Source organism: Phocoena phocoena, chromosome 11, assembly GCF_963924675.1.
Source record: "Phocoena phocoena chromosome 11, mPhoPho1.1, whole genome shotgun sequence".
NCBI lineage: Eukaryota > Metazoa > Chordata > Mammalia > Artiodactyla > Phocoenidae > Phocoena > Phocoena phocoena.
The window spans coordinates 62,448,374-62,464,566 of record NC_089229.1 but is presented as its reverse complement, the minus strand read 5'-3'; the positions used below and the strand labels follow the sequence as shown (position 1 = coordinate 62,464,566).

Sequence of the window (16,193 nt, the reverse complement as noted above, 5' to 3'; positions counted from 1 at the left end):
TTAAAAAATATTAAACTAGTAATTATAGACTTTTGGGGCATGGGAAGCTTACTCCCAAATTGATTTTAGAAATTGTTTTATTATGCTTTTTCCCTTTTTCATAGTTATGAGTGGCCTTTCATTATTCTTGCGAATTGTATACTTTGCTTCCTCTAATTTTCGTTTTCTTCTAAGTTTTTTGTAACACATCCCTGTTGAATGGCTCTCTTCCAACTGTATCATTATTTCTTTATAGTAAGAATCCCTACATGAAGCAGAAGGTGACAACACTGTTTAATCATGCTTAGTGCAAGGGAAGAACCTTTTCTGTCAAGTAAATCCAAGTAACCTATTGGTTATTTTATAAAAATTAAAAGTGGATTTTATCTGGTTTTCTTCATTTGGGAACTTGAGCGATCTGACTCCCAAGACACAATTTCTGCCTTCAGTGAAAGAAGAAACATAGATAAACCAACGTAAACATGAAGAAATGCTCAGAAGACTGGACTGTTAGTAGCCATAATGATCATACTTTGATTTCATTTTGAAGTCACTTGCAATTTTTATTTTATTATGGTTATTTTTATAACATTGGATTTCTACCAGACTTTCTGTGTAGGAAACAGCATTTTTGAGAAATATTTGATATGCGATTTGATCTTACTAAGGCTGCTCAAGTTTTCAAGAGTAATAATTTTAGAAAGCTGATATGCCCTGGCTTAACCTCTTCCTCTCTCATTATATCTTGCTAGTAAAATGTGATTTTAAAGGTTGTTTTATTGGAGCTAGTGTCCCATTTATGTAGCTTTCTTTCTTCTTAAAAAACAAACCAAAAAAACTCCAAGATTTAAAGATTCTTATTTTTATTGCTAATGTAACATAATTCTAAATTTTGGTTTCTTCCCTCTTAGAGAACTTCTCTGCTCCCCCTGACGTCACTACAACTACCTCTTCTTCGTCATCATCTTCCTCAGTACGCCCCGCAAATATTGATCTACCGCCATCGGGGATAGTTAAAGGCATGCACAAAGGATCCAACAGGTCCAGCCTCATGGATACAGCTGATGGTAGGCACCTCTGTGCCTAAATAGGGCATATTAGTTAAACAGAAAAAATTCAAATTATAAACAGCAGTGCCTGATGTCCAGCAGCGGCAGAACTATACTGCGATTGACCTACTCACACAGATCATCTTGAGCTCCCTCTTTTCAACATCTGCACTCCAGCAGCACTAACACTTGTTCACACTTAGTCTATACTTTCAAAAAGATACTCTGAACAAAAAGTATGGAAAAAGAAAAGAATGCTATGAGTGAAAAGTGATGTTAAATGAAATATATAAACAGTATTAATAATAGCATATTTTTTCTCTGTTGTCATAAAAATGGTAATGTACATATTTGTACCTATTTGGCCCAGTTGAAATAGAATGAGACTGTGGACAAAGGCCAAACATCATTAGAAATAAAAGCTTCTAAGAGAATTGAGGAACTGAAATATCCCTAAAATCAATTAATTTTAACTTACCATTTTTTCCCTTATAGGTGTTCCTGTCAGTAGCAGAGTATCCACAAAAATCCAGCAGCTTCTCAACACTCTGAAACGACCCAAAAGGCCTCCCTTAAAAGAATTTTTTGTGGATGACTCTGAAGAAATTGTGGAAGGTAGTGGTAATATTAACAAACACGTATATTCCTTAGAAATTTCGTAAGCAGTTGCTACATGCTAGGTATTATACGATTTAAGGATGAACAAGGCATCGTTTTTGGTTGAAAGAGTTCATAGCTTTCTGCTCTTTATATTTTAAATCTCAGATGACAAGTAAAGAGAGAGGGAGGGGAGAGAAAAACAAAGAGATAACTATGGAACACAGACATATGCTCTTTGAAATTAGGAACAAACACATAATTTTTAAAATTGTTTCTATTTGGCATTATCCTAGAACGGGAGTGTCAAATTCGGTCTCAAAAGTTTGCCCTTTTTTTTTTGGCTGTGTTGGGTCTTAGTTGCTGCACGCAGGCTTTCTCTAGCTGCGGCGAGCGGGAACTACTCTTTGTTGCAGTGCACAGGCTTCTCATTGTGGCATTTCTTGTTGTGGAGTATGGGTTCCAAGTGCGCAGGCTTTAGTAGTTGCAGCATGCGGGCTCAGTAGTTGTGACACACGGGCTTAGTTGCTCCAAGGCATGTGGGATCTTCCCGGACCAGGGATTGAACCCGTGTCCCCTGCATTGGCAGGCAGATTCTTAACTACTGCACCACCAGGGAAGTCCTGCACATTCTTTTCTAATATAACCCAGTAGTTTTGTTAAATCAACCAGTCAACACATATATGTATCTGCTTTAACGTGGTAGATGGTGAAATAGGTTCATGAAAATACAGTAACTCCCTTCTTCCTTCATGTTGTTGTTTACAATTTAGACAAAACATATACTGTAGGTGAAAGCTGAGTTTAGTCAATATGTATGTATCAACTGGTACAGGCAGTTTGGAGAAGGGAAGAATTCCATTTCATCTGTGTGGTTAGGGAAGGCTTCCTAGAGGAAGTGATAAGAGTGATTTATTCATTCAATAATTTTAAAAATATTTAGGGATAAAATAATATGATATCTGGAATTTAATAGAAGGATTGGGAGGGGACTATATGGCGACATAGATGGAATGAGGGTGGCCATTTGATAGTTCTATCTAACAAAAGCTTTCGTCCAAAGAACTAAGTCTTGGTAGTTTTGCAGTCCATTTTTACGTCCTGAGGCTAAGAGTAGGCTTTGATCACATCAGACCTTAATGGAACTAGGCATGTTGGTAGACCAGATCCAGTCTTAGCCCACTTTGTACAGCAGGAAGCAACAAGCAACCTGACATATGAGGTTAAGATGAATTTCTGTTTCTTTAGGAGTCACTAAACTCATTGAACTATGGTCATCTTTCTTGATGGACTGATATTTTCAGGGTGTCTGTGCCAGTAATATCCTCTTCAGTCTTTTTAGTACTGTGTATTGACTAGGCAAGTGAAGGTCAAGGTTTAATAGAGTTATACTTGAGCAATATTCATACTTGAGCTCAATTAGAATAGAGCTAACAGCTTTCCACTAATTTTAAATAGGCAACATTTTTTTATTTGAATGACAATTACCTTTGGAAAAGAAAAATACCTATATGTCTTTGGAAGTTTGGAAGAGTGTGCCCCAGGGTCTGCATTGAGGCCTAATGGATGGCAATAATGTACAGACTTTTATGACCAGAACTATGCCTACCATATATACAGTCTGTCCATAAAAAGAAAACTATTTATGTAGAATCACCCATGTTTATTTTTATACTTAATCTGGTGGTTTAGGGTCTGAGAATATGCAAATGTTATTTACCTAGGGCAGTGAGTTGGGAAGTGAAACTGTTAGTTTTGTATCAGTAGAAAAATGAATGACATTTTAAGTAAGTTTCCCCAACCTGTCATTAAATTGAGCTGTAAAATAAAGTTTATTTCACATTTCATTTGCCCTTCTAATACTTGCTGCTCGTTCCATCTGTTCTCTCTTCTATAATGCTTCTCTCATCTCCTACTCACCTGGCTAATCCCTACCCTTCCCCTCCCTTTAAGACTCAGCTCAGGCATTACCTCCTCCAGGTGGGAGACCCCATCCCCTAAGCTGGGTGGCATGGCCCTCTTCTGCCCTCTCTGTACCTGTCTCTGTCATGCACTGGTCATGTTTACTTAGCTCTGTGTATGAGTGTGTCCCCACTGTCTGGATACTCCTAGAGGGCATGGACCCTGTATTCCTTGTACCTGTCATTATTAGAAGCAATAAATGTTTGTTCAAAGAATGATATGTGCAGCATTTATCTTCTCAATGTTTATCACATCTTGTGCACATAATTGGCACTCAGTGAATACTTGGCCTTTTGTTCCATATGTAAATTATCTTTCCTGCTATGAAAATACAGGATTTTTTTTTTGCTTTTTAATGTTTGAATAATACTTGTTTATTGTAGAAAAATTAAGAGGACTTAAGTTTTGTCTATATGAAAGAATATGAAATATTAGTCACCTCCAGTTTCTGGAATTGCCCATGTTAATGATCCTAGTGCTTTCCTTTTTTGTCCCCCAAGTTCAGTTCAATTTAATTAACATTGATTGAGCAACCATTATGTATTAGGCACTCTAGGCAATAAGAGGAATATGAACCATATCTTCTCTCAAAAAGCTCTCAGTCAAGGGACTTCGCTGGTGGTCCAGTGGTTAAAACTCCATGCTTCCAATGCAGGGGGCCTGGGTTCGATCCCTGGTTAGGGAACTAGATCCCACATGTCGCAACTAAGGGTTCGCACACACCGCACCTAAAAAGCCCACGTGCCGCAACGAAGATCCTGTGTGCCGCAACTAAGACCCAGAGCAGCCAAATAAATAAATAAATATTTAAAAAAAAAAAAAAAGAGCTCTCAGTCAAAGGGGGAGAAAAAATTATAGAGTAGTAGATGCTCTTGAGCATCCTCAGTACTTTAATAAGGGTGCACTAGCACACAGTGTGGAAGCACTAAGGAAGGAATGGCCCCGGGCGGCTTCCCAGGGAAGGTACCGTTAGAGCTGCATCCTGAGAAGGATGAGGGCAAGTTCACCAGGAGGCAAAGGGATTGGCCATATGAGATGTGCACAGAGGTATAGAGACATGGAAGGAACATTGTCATTCATGCCCATTGTCTGCCTGAGTCCAATATGACCCTGTCGTATCCCCATTTTATAGATGAGGAAAATTGAGGCTGGGGTAACTCCTTTTGCCTCAGGTCACACTAGTAAAAAGTGAATGTAAGCTTGGGTTTTCTGATTCATAGTTCAATGCTTTATCATTAAACATAACCTGGTGAGGTGGAACCTGGCTTTCTAACATTGGACACAAACTAAAGGTCTAAAAACAAGCTTACTAAAAATTGTAAAATTGCTAAACAGAAATGTATGCTTTGTGTTTTTTTGAACGTTCAGGCATTTGCTTTGTCAGGGTCAGGATTTGTTGTGTAAAATATATTAAATATGATTTTACGATTATGTGGAAAAATGAATTAAGGCCCAGTTTGTGGATTACTATTTCTAATGATGTCCTTTATTTTCTCAGAGTGAGTTCAAGCCAGATAAAGATAAAGGGAAAGGGGAAATATACTTGAGATTAGAGACCTGAGTTGTGTTACTTGGTATTTGTACTTACTTCTGATCTTATTTTCATAACCTGTTGGGGTTGTTTTGGTACAGTACCTCAGCCAGACCCCAACCAACCCAAGCCTGAGGGACGGCAGATGACCCCTGTGAAAGGAGAGCCATTAGGAGTCATCTGTAACTGGCCTCCTGCTCTTGAGTCTGCCCTGCAGCGCTGGGGCACCACTCAGGCAAAATGCCCCTGTCTGACTGCACTGGACGTAACAGGGAAACCAATTTACACTCTTACTTACGGTGAGTTTCAGGAGTCCAGCTCCTTCCTTTTCTCCTAATAGTTCTTCAGATTATCATGGGTAATGTTTTTATCTTGCTATTTAGCAGTTACTGGTCATTGTGTTTCACTAGATCTTTTAAATTATTTTAATAGGATCCTAAGTTCTAAGTACAGCTGTTGCCAAATATTTTCTTTTGCTAAAGGGACTGTTGCAAGCCAGCTGATATTTAAAAGAAGAAAGAGACTTTTTAGATCCACTGATGTTTAAACATTAGGAGAGGATTTTAGGAAGACATTTGGGCAGGATTAATGGCATATGGTAAAAATCAGGTGGTTTTATCTAAAAATTGAAATTGGTTACTTTTTAGATCTTTGTCATTTACTTCATCCTGCCTCTTGCGTGTAATAGGCACAAAATTCTATAATGAACAAAGAATCAGTAGTTTTCCATTTAGTTTTGTTTTACAAATTTTTAAAATAACTTTATTTTTATTCTTTTTTTAAATAACAAGAAGAATGGATTCAACTTGGGCTGTGAGATTTTGTACTAGTTTATTCAGACAGATTCCTTTTTCAACCTTCACAAGTGGTATACATTGTCCATAGATCTCCATAGAGAATATTTTAGAGAAATAGTTTTTATTTAAAGAATTGTACAGATTGACATGAGTTTCCATCTTCAATGCCCCTCTGAATGAGTTGTGTGTAAAACCAACATATCTTTGCAAAATAAAATGATTTCACTTTCTTCATAATCTAAAATAAGAATTTCTAAGGGTGGTCGGGGAAAGGAGCCGGAAGAGGGGAGCAATAGGCTTTTCCCCCTAAAATCGTTTTTAGCATTCATTTCAGAAGCTGTACATTAATCTCATCCATGTACCCTTTAAGAAAGCAGTCAGCTAGCCAAACCTTTACATGTTTATTTAACATCTTTGACTGTATCCACATGTTTCACACAGTTAATTTCCATTTTATTGTCTGTTTTCACTGAAATACAGTGGTATGGAATGCTCAGTCATTTGAGGCGTACTTTTGCTTTGCACTTGCTTCAGTTATCCAGTATCATATGTGTAAGTGTTTCTTCAGAAAAAGCTTAGAAAGAAGCTGTCTTCTGATTTTCAGTCCTGTGATAAAAACTTGTTTCCTTCCCTTTAAATCTGATCAGCTCACATCAAATTATTTCTAAAGATATTCAGATTACTTCAGAGAAGAATTTGAAATATTATCTAAATCAGAGTGAGCTTTCATTTTTGCTTGAAGGCAGCACTGGCTTTCGTAAACTAGAGTGACTGTGAAGCAGTTTTTGTGGCGGAGGGCCTCTCTGTGTGTTGAGGGTGCTGCTTGTCTAATGTATCATTTGCTAGTGGCCGTTATCTCATTTGGTGTGCTGATGAACTGAATGCGCTCTTGCTGAAGTGGGCCTATGTTTTTCTATATGACTGTTTTCTTTTTCCAGGAAAGTTGTGGAGCAGAAGTTTAAAGTTGGCCTACACACTGCTTAATAAACTGGGGACCAAAAATGAACCTGTATTAAAACCTGGAGACAGGGTAACTGGTTTTTTTGTTTGGTTGGTTGGTTTTGGGGGGGGGTTTGTTTGTTTGTTTTAGGGAGGTGATGTTTATTGTTTTCCAGCATGCACATTCTGGATTTTTAATGTACAACAGCACAATTTATATAACTCTTACTCTTACAAAATGAAAATGGTTTGTTTCCAACCCAGGTTATAATTCTTGCGTTTATAGTTTGAAGGATATTCACATGTCTCTTTACTAATGAAAATAAAGAGAAACCTAAGTCTTTCTGTAAATAAATATTTCAATATTTAGACAACAAAAATAGCAATCAAGTTTACTCTTTGATTTTTTTCTTTGAAAAATGCCCCATAAAACTTTCAAAACAATATTCTGGGGGTGTGGACAGGGAGGGAGACTTATGTTACTTCTAAGAAGAAACAAATTGACATCATTAATTTCTTTTTACATTAGAGGTGACATTCAAATTTTTTTCAATATTTAAAGGTTTTATTCACTTTCTAAATAAAATTACTTCTTATCATCAAATACTACTTTTCATTTGGGCTTGTAGAATGAAGCACCAGCTACGTACACAACAGAATTCATTTTAGTAGGCTCATGAGTACAAAATTTCCTAAACTAGCCTGTTAAAGATATTAATACTTACGCATTTTGGCAAAGGGCATCTAAAGTATGGCTTTTACTTTGAAGTATGACTTGTGAGTGTATCATAATCTTCACTGAACCCTAAGAAGGTAATTTCGTGTCTTCCTAACAACATGGACACTTGTGTGCAGAAAGGAAATGGGTTGTTTAAATGTCTTGTGCATTTAGTATTTTTTTTAGAACTCTAGAAGGTTCAGAACTGAACTTATCTTGGGAGTAAGTTAAGAGAATCTTTAAGTGAGAGAAAGAAAGGGAGAAACAAAAGTCCAATGACATAATTAAGTTTCAAACGTTAATCTGTGAATATCCAAGCCAAGGAACAAACTCCACAACAATCGTGACTTCTGTGTTTTTGCATTCCTTGAGGAAATTAGGAAGGGTCAGTTATCTCGGATGCATTACAGGTGAGATCACAGGTTTGAACATATTATGGAGGTTTCACTGTTTATCTTTTGTAAATGAATTAACTTTATATTCATAATGGTTTCTGCCAGTATTGCTTATACCTACTACCAAATGCCTTCTTGCTAGTATACTTGCATTGTTGGTTAAGTGAGTAAGGATTAATGCAATGAATTTGTTAAAAAGTAAGAAACCTTAGGTTTGCCCTAAGGTGGTAATTGAGTCCGTCAATTCTTGTAGGTTCTCTCTGAGAGATATAAGGCTTATTCTTTAATATGTTAGTCTATCTAGAGAGATCCATCACATTAATTTTATTGCTTTAGCCCTGCACTAAAGTAAATTGCCTTAGGTTTTCTAAGTAATTAACTTACTACTGAAGGTGAGTTGTTTACTGCTAAATCACCAATAGAATTAAATGAAAAATTCTTATGGTGATGATGATGAATTGCATTATAGTCCCCGAACTGTGCCTAGTATAATCATGGGAATGACAGAGATCTTTTTAGATGTGTGCATCCTTCTGAATAAGTTAATTTTCTTTAGGCCATTAAATGGTTTGATGTATTGTGTCCATGCTAAATGTCATATATAAATCTATCACTTAGTGGCATTGAAAGCGTTAGTCTCCTCTTATTCCTCTGTATTGAATGTCATTATGTATTATAGGTAGCCCTGGTTTACCCCAACAATGATCCAGTCATGTTTATGGTGGCTTTTTATGGATGTCTCCTGGCCGAAGTGATTCCAGTGCCTATAGAGGTACCTCTTACCAGAAAGGTAACATGGCTAAATTTAGAGAAGTGTAGCCTGATGCGACATGGCAGGCATTGGGTTCTTGGATCAGTTGACTCAGTTACAACATTAAAAAATAGTCTGACCATTTTCTTAGGTACTTAGCTTCACTTTCTAAAAACATGAAAGTTGTAGAAAATTTATTTATGAATACTTATACGTTTCATGAAAATAACCTGTTTTCAACCGAGATAGAATTTTTCTAGTGTTATATATCACGTAAAAGTTATGGGGACATACTTGACTTTTCAACGATTACTATTTATAAAGAGTACCACTCGGGAATTCCCTGGCGGTCCAGTGGTTAAGACTTGGGCTTTCAGTGCCGTGGACCTGGGTTCAATCCCTGGTCGAGGAACCCACAAGCCACGTGGTACAGCCAACAACAACAAAAAAAGTGCCACTCTCGGGACTTCCCTGGTGGTGCACTGGTTAAGATTTTGCCTTCCAGTGTAGGGGGTGTGGGTTTGATCCCTGGTTGGGGAGCCAAGGTCCCACATGCCTTGGGGCCAAAAAAACAAAACATAAAACAGAAGCGATATTGTAACAAATTCAATAAAGACTTTAAAAATGGTCCACATCAAAAAAAAATCTTAAAATAAGAAGTACCACTCTTGCTTCAGAGACTATATAGATAATCCACATTTACAATAGGTGAAACCTTTCTGAGAAGGGATTTCCCTTAACTGTATCGCAACATCTAGGGTCTCCATTAAGTCGAAGGGCGGTGCAGTGATGTGTTACTACTCTGGGGTACAGAATTTACTTTGACCTCACATCCGTCCTACTAAAATAAGCGTATGTGGCAGATGTCAGAGTTTAACTGAATGATTTCTCCATGAGCTGTTTGACCCTAATTTTCTCGTGCATTTTAGTTTTGGGAGTTGATGGTGAAGACAAATATGGTGGAGACTATGGATTTATAAGAAAAAAATTATTTTCTGAAAGGAATAAAAAAATTGGTAGCATCCCTGAAACTCTGGTTGATGGGTATAGTATCTTTAGATTGGTCAGGAAATCATAGGGTTGTTCTTAAATTATTAAGTTGGCAATGTTTATGTGGTTTCATAATGATACCTTTAAGATGAAATTTTAATGGAAATGCTTTAGGCTATCTCTTTTGGTTTCTTCCTCGGCTATTGCTGTAAGGCTTAAATCTACCTCCTTTAAAATAGAATAATAAGGAGTATGTGGACCTGGGTATAACCGTCCATTCACTTTCATTGTAAATTTGTACATTTGGTGTCCATTTACATTATTTATTTCGTTCTGACCTGAATTGCTTTGCTTTTGGATTTGGAGGTATGGCTAGGTCAAGACAACTTAACCATGTTCACTTTTGTTTCATTTCCTGAGATCAATCTAAAAGAGGAGTGTTGCTGACCATTCACTAAAATGGTCACATTTGGCTGGTGGAATTCATCGTTAGCAATGTCAGATTAATAAAATGTGATTTAAAAAAAAAAAATGTGATTTGCACTCAGGAAATCATTGTGTTGTAGAAATTATTTGGAAGAACATATTGTCACTGGATTTTGACAATTGCCAGATATCAGGGGGTTCCACAAATGTGTCACACAAGTGCCAGAGTGTTACTGAGTGTCAGGCTTGGGGCTTCAGTGTGCTCACGTTCACTCCCCTACCTTGCTCATTATCTTTTGTCCACAGGATGCTGGAGGGCAGCAGATTGGCTTCTTGCTGGGAAGCTGCGGTATTGCCTTAGCTCTTACCAGTGAAGTTTGTCTAAAGGGATTGCCAAAAACCCAGAATGGAGAAATTGTACAGTTTAAAGGTTAGTAATATTTGTACCTGGATTATCAGTTAAAAATTAAAGCCGAGTGCTTTAATTAGTGTTTTAATATAATAATAGCTAAGTACTTAACATATATTTTCTTATTTAATTCTCATAATCTTATGAAGTAGGTACCATCATTATCCCCATTTTACAGGTGAGGAAAGTGAGACACAAAGAGGTTAAGTAAGTTGCCCAAAGTCACAGCTAATATATGGCAGAGCAGTGATTTGAACCCAAATCTGTCTGATTCCACAGCCCACACCCTTAACCTTTATGCTGATGGTTGGAAAAGCTACCACTCTGTTCACTAAAGCTAAATGCTACATGTAGAGACAGAGGATAGACCACTAACCTCAGTGGACTTCCACTGCCAAATGGACCTCCCAGTTGTTGAGGTAATGTCAAGGCCTGGAATTAGCATGTGGAACGATTGTACTTTTGAAAGAAGGTATAATTGTCTGGTGATTTATCACTAAACACTAATAAAGATATTTTACTGATTATAAAATGACCTTGATTTGGTCTCTTGATATTTAAAATGACCAATTCATTGTGAACTCCTTTCCTGATGGCTTAGGCAATTCAATTTTTATTTTGGGTTTGATTTAGGTTGGCCCCGGCTCAAATGGGTTGTAACAGATTCCAAGTACCTTTCAAAGCCACCTAAAGACTGGCAACCCCACATCTCGCCTGCTGGTACAGAACCAGCATACATTGAGGTAAGTCCTGAGAGTAGGATGTACATTCTGGCTTTTCCTTTGGCTTCAATTGCTGTCCCACAAAATTTTAAACTATTTGTAGTTTTAATGTTAGTATATCCTCCTGGTTTGTTAGATTTCCATCTTTTGGCTTGTAAAATGCCTATAGTGGCCCTTCTATTCTAATTATTTTGAACATAAATACATATTCAAGAGAAAGACAACAAAGAAATTGATCCTTGTCATATAAGAAAGTTACAAAAGACTTAGAGAAGTTCAGAGGTTTAAGAAATGCTTTACTGGCAGAGATATTTTTCTGCTGCTTTGGGGCTGGGAGTGGTGGGGGGTGATGGGAAGCAAGAGACTGGAGAAATGAGGAGGACAAATAGCTGTGCTTGAAAAGAACGGATTTAGGGCTTCCCTGGTGGCGCAGTGGTTGAGAGTCCGCCTGCCGATGCAGGGGACACGGGTTTGTGCCCCGGTCCGGGAAGATCCCACATGCCGCGGAGCGGCTGGGCCCGTGAGCCATGGCCGTTGAGCCTGCGCGTCCGGAGCCTGTGCTCCGCAATGGGAGAGGCCACAGCAGTGAGAGGCCCGCATACCGAAAAAAAAAAAAAAAAAACAAATTTAACAGATAAAGAGCAAGAAGAAACAGATGGCTAGAGGGTTTGGTATTGAATGTTAGTGTAGGAACTTGACTGATTGATAACATAATTCAGTTGAGGGATTAAGTCCTACTGCATACCAGGCACCAGGCCAAGTGCTTTTTTTTTTTTATTTTTACTTTTTTAAAATTTATTTATTTTTGGCTGTGTTGGGTCTTCGTTGCTGCGCGTGGGCTTTCTCTAGTTGCAGCGAGCGGGGGCTACTCTTTGTTGCAGTGTGCGGGCTTCTCATTGCAGTGGCTTCTCTTGTTGCGGAGCACGGGCTCTAGGCACACAGGCTTCAGTAGTTGCAGCACACGGGCTCAGTAGTTGTGGCTCGCGGGCTCTGGAGCACAGGCTCAGTAGTTGTAGCACACAGGGCTTAGTTGCTCCGCGGCACATGGAATCTTCCCAGACCAGGGTTCCAACCCGTGTCCCCTGCATTTGCAGGCGGATTCTAAACCAGTGCCACCAGGGAAGCCCAGGCCAAGTGCTTTATATGCATTATCTCAGTCAGTCCTCACAAGTACCCTGTGAGGTGGGGGGCTGTTATTAAACCTGCTTAGTACCTGAGGAGACTAAGACTTTAACTTGAGTAACCAACCAAAGGTTTGTCTAAAACCTTTGACTCAAAGTTGACAGAGCTCCGACTCAAACTCATATCTGTTTCACTCTAAAAGCTATGCCCTTGAGTACTCTGCATCTTGCTTGAGACGTATTAGTAAATGCTCACCAACTGTTTGCTAAATTAATGAATAAACATCCATAAATTTTTTAAAAAGTTTGGGGAAAAAAATCCACCCAACTTGAGCCCTGTAGTGATAACTTTGGCTGTAAAAGGGAAGAGAGTGGGCAGTAGCTTTGAGGCAACGTGGTGATGTTGGATCGAAGGAGGATTGCTTTTAAAGGTGGAAGGGATCTGGGTACATTTAAATGACAGACAAGTAAACAGGCGATTAAAATACCAAATTTAGCAGTCAGCTCTCAATCCATATCATCTCCCAGTGATGACATGGTTCACCCCTTCATCCCCCTTAAAGCTGCTCACTGGCTTCCCTGACTACTCACTGACCACTCCTTTTCAGTCTTCTTTATTGGTTCTTCCTAAAAGGTAAAGTGCCCTTCATTCTGTGGCCCCTGCTTAGCTCTCTGACCTCATGTAGAACTACTGTCCTCTACATTTCTATGCTTCTGCTATTCTGAATTAACTTGCAGTTTTCACTTAGGACCCTCTTATTACCCACAGGACATTGCTAGTGAGTTTCAAGTATCCTGTGGGTAATAAGGAGCTTTTAAAGGGCTGTCAGCAGAAGAGTGACAAGAATAAATATGTTGTTAAAAGATTTATCTGTTTGGTGGAGTTAAGAAGGGAAATGGGGAGCTTTTACAGTTATCCAGGTGAGCCCAAGTTCATGGTGATGGGGATGGAGAAAAGTGGTTGGATGGAATTGAGATACAGTAAGAAATAGAAGAGACAGGACTTAGTGACTAACTCTGGAGAGGGTGGAGGCAAGAAAGACACTTGGGTTTCTGACTTGGGCAACTGGATAGATGATGGATGGCATCCTTCACTAAGACAGAAAGTACAGCAAGAAAAGTTTTCATGGGCGAAAGGTAGAGGGGTGGTGTTGGCTGCGTTTCACAGGAGTACGGGTCATTCGAGGGGAAGGGTTGACCCTCTGAGTCTGGATCTCTGGAGAGAGGTCTGGACTGGAAGTAGAGAATTGGGAGTCATCAGGAATGTGGTACCCTGATGAATTAAAGTGAAAAGAGAAGAGGAAGAACAGAACGTTCAGGGAATGCCAACATTCAAGGGATGGGCAGAGAAAGTGGAGGGGAAAGGAGAGAGAGAGAGAATATTGAATAGGAAGGGGAGTATCACAAAAGCCAAGGAAAGAGAAAGTGTCAAGAAAGGAGGTGTCAGATATTATAGAAAGGTCTGATAAAGTAACGTATGCAATATGTGCTTTTGATTTAACAATAAAAATGTGACTGATCTTGGTAAAAAGCAACTTGAATGGAGCATCGAGGTAAAAGCGAAATTATAGCTGATTGATTTGGAGGAGTGAATAGGCCATTTCCCAGTCTCCCCTCCCAGCCGGGAGCTGCTGATAGACAGGGACTACACTTGCACACCTTTAGCTCTTGCTCTTGCCGTGTATTTGATACTGTGCTTCTGTTAACACAGCTGAGGTCACATGTTTGTTTTAGCTTCTTTAGCAGCCACTTCACACTGACAACTAATTAAACTTTTAAGAATTTTTCACACATACTTTTGTTGAGCTTTGACATTACCCAGTCCTATCTTTGTGTGATTAGAGTTTGGGGCCCAAGTGCGTAGCCTCAGATATTTATATGAAACGTTAAATTCAGCCCATCGTCATGGCTTTTCGGGGTTTCGTTTTTGGATTCTAGTTTTGTCATTTGAAATAACCCATTTTGTTGTTTCTTGTGTTTTTGTTTTTGTGTTTTTTTTTCTAGTATAAAACAAGCAAAGAAGGGAGTGTAATGGGAGTTACAGTGTCCCGCCTTGCAATGCTGTCTCACTGCCAAGCTCTGTCGCAGGCCTGCAATTATTCTGAAGGTCAGACTTCACCCCGTGACTGCCTGCACTGTGAGCTCAGATCTGTGTGACTTCGAGCAGAGTGCTCGGCGGCTGGACTCCAGTTAATGACCGCATTCAGAGGGAAATGTTCTAAGACACATTCTTGGCTTGCTTTCTTCTTTTTCACAAATATGCTGTGATTTAAAGAAACTAGAATTCTGGGCAAACCAAATATGTAAAGCATGATTTCTAGAGTGCAGAAATAGAAAACTAATTAAAACCATGTGCTTATTAGTCGCGGAATGTCAGGTACCTCCATCTCCCCATGCATTAGAGCTGCCACCAGCTGTATGGAGTTAGAGTCAAAGAAATTCTGCTACCAAAAAACACAAATTAAAACACAAAAATGTATTCTGGGTTGTTGGACTTTAGATGCGTTGATATATATTGTGTAATGACTATTCCCCTTAGAATGTTCTTCACAATATTAATTTTTTTAGTGTTTTATTCTCCTTTCATAGGATGAAACAAGTTAATACATGCTCATTATAGCAGCATTACAGAGCTGCATTCTTGTCTGGTTAAAAATATATATGTTTGTGTGTGTAATGAAATCGATCAAAATGCCAACGAATGCAGTTGATTATTATATAATACATTCATATAATGGGTTATACGCTGAGGTATTAAAACTCATGTTCTTGAATATTAAAGATTGTTTCAGTATATCATTAAGTGGAAGCAAATTAGATACAGAGCAGTATGTGCCAATTTTGTTAGTCAAGCATCTGTCTCTATATAAGCATTGTAAGTATATAAGCTTAGGATTATATGTGCATGTATGTAGATAGAATATATAGATATATACATACACCAACATTTTTGGTTTTCTCTAGGAAGTATAATTTTTTACATATGCTTGTGAAACTTCCAAAGTTTCTAAAACAAACATGTGTTCCTTATATAATTAGGAAAAAATTATTATCTCAAAGACAGTGCCAAAGTCAAGGAATTCCAAACTCATTGTTTCTTCTGTGACCACGTCACCCTGTGATCAGTCCCCCAGCCAATTTGAGGGTACCCTCAAGTAATTAGAAGACCCTGAGAACTTTTAGTGGTTCCTTTAAAAGTACCAAATCAGTTGTTTAATAGAGGCAAGTGATATAATCTTGCTACTTAACACTAAAGATGATTTCCTTGTGTTTTTTCCTATTTTAGGGGAAACAGTAGTAAATGTTTTAGACTTTAAGAAGGATGCTGGGCTGTGGCATGGCATGTTTGCGGTAAGCTACACAGAATCGAGGCCTTTAGTGTAAATTGTGCTTATGATTCAGGTCACTGTGTGTGCTGTGTAACCACAGCGTCACTCAGTGCTTGTTTGAAATTTAAGCCCCTAAAAGATCAGTAGTGTTTTCCAGGGGAATTTGATTTTGTGATACGAATGGTAATTTTTTTAAAGGAGAATGTAATTCTGTTTTTTCTTCATTGTGTGGTTGGGTATACCTTTCACATAATAGTATATAGGAGAACTTAGGATCAAAAATCCTTTAAATATCTGCTATGATGACTCAAAGCTAAAAAATTTCTACCAATGGCTATATGTTTATTTATATTTTTCAAAAACTATGAGAGTCACCTCTTCTCTTTTCTGAAGAAAAGATTACTTAAATATATCTGGAACTTTGCAACTGTGTTTAATAATATCTAACCTTTCCATTGGACAAAATGTCTTGAATGAG

At 38.3% G+C, this 16,193-nt stretch overlaps 1 protein-coding gene across 1 annotated transcript in view; it reads left to right on the top strand.

Annotated features, from left to right (window-relative positions):
• The window catches only part of DIP2B (disco interacting protein 2 homolog B), a 239,676-nt gene that overhangs the window by 173,058 nt on the left and 50,425 nt on the right, over positions 1 to 16,193 (top strand). Inside the window, exons 6-14 of the mRNA XM_065887981.1 lie at positions 891 to 1,046; positions 1,524 to 1,643; positions 5,220 to 5,417; positions 6,854 to 6,945; positions 8,647 to 8,757; positions 10,441 to 10,564; positions 11,177 to 11,286; positions 14,391 to 14,493; positions 15,673 to 15,737. Coding sequence (XP_065744053.1) covers positions 891 to 1,046; positions 1,524 to 1,643; positions 5,220 to 5,417; positions 6,854 to 6,945; positions 8,647 to 8,757; positions 10,441 to 10,564; positions 11,177 to 11,286; positions 14,391 to 14,493; positions 15,673 to 15,737 — 1,079 coding nt within the window. The remainder of the gene's footprint in view (positions 1 to 890; positions 1,047 to 1,523; positions 1,644 to 5,219; positions 5,418 to 6,853; positions 6,946 to 8,646; positions 8,758 to 10,440; positions 10,565 to 11,176; positions 11,287 to 14,390; positions 14,494 to 15,672; positions 15,738 to 16,193) is intronic.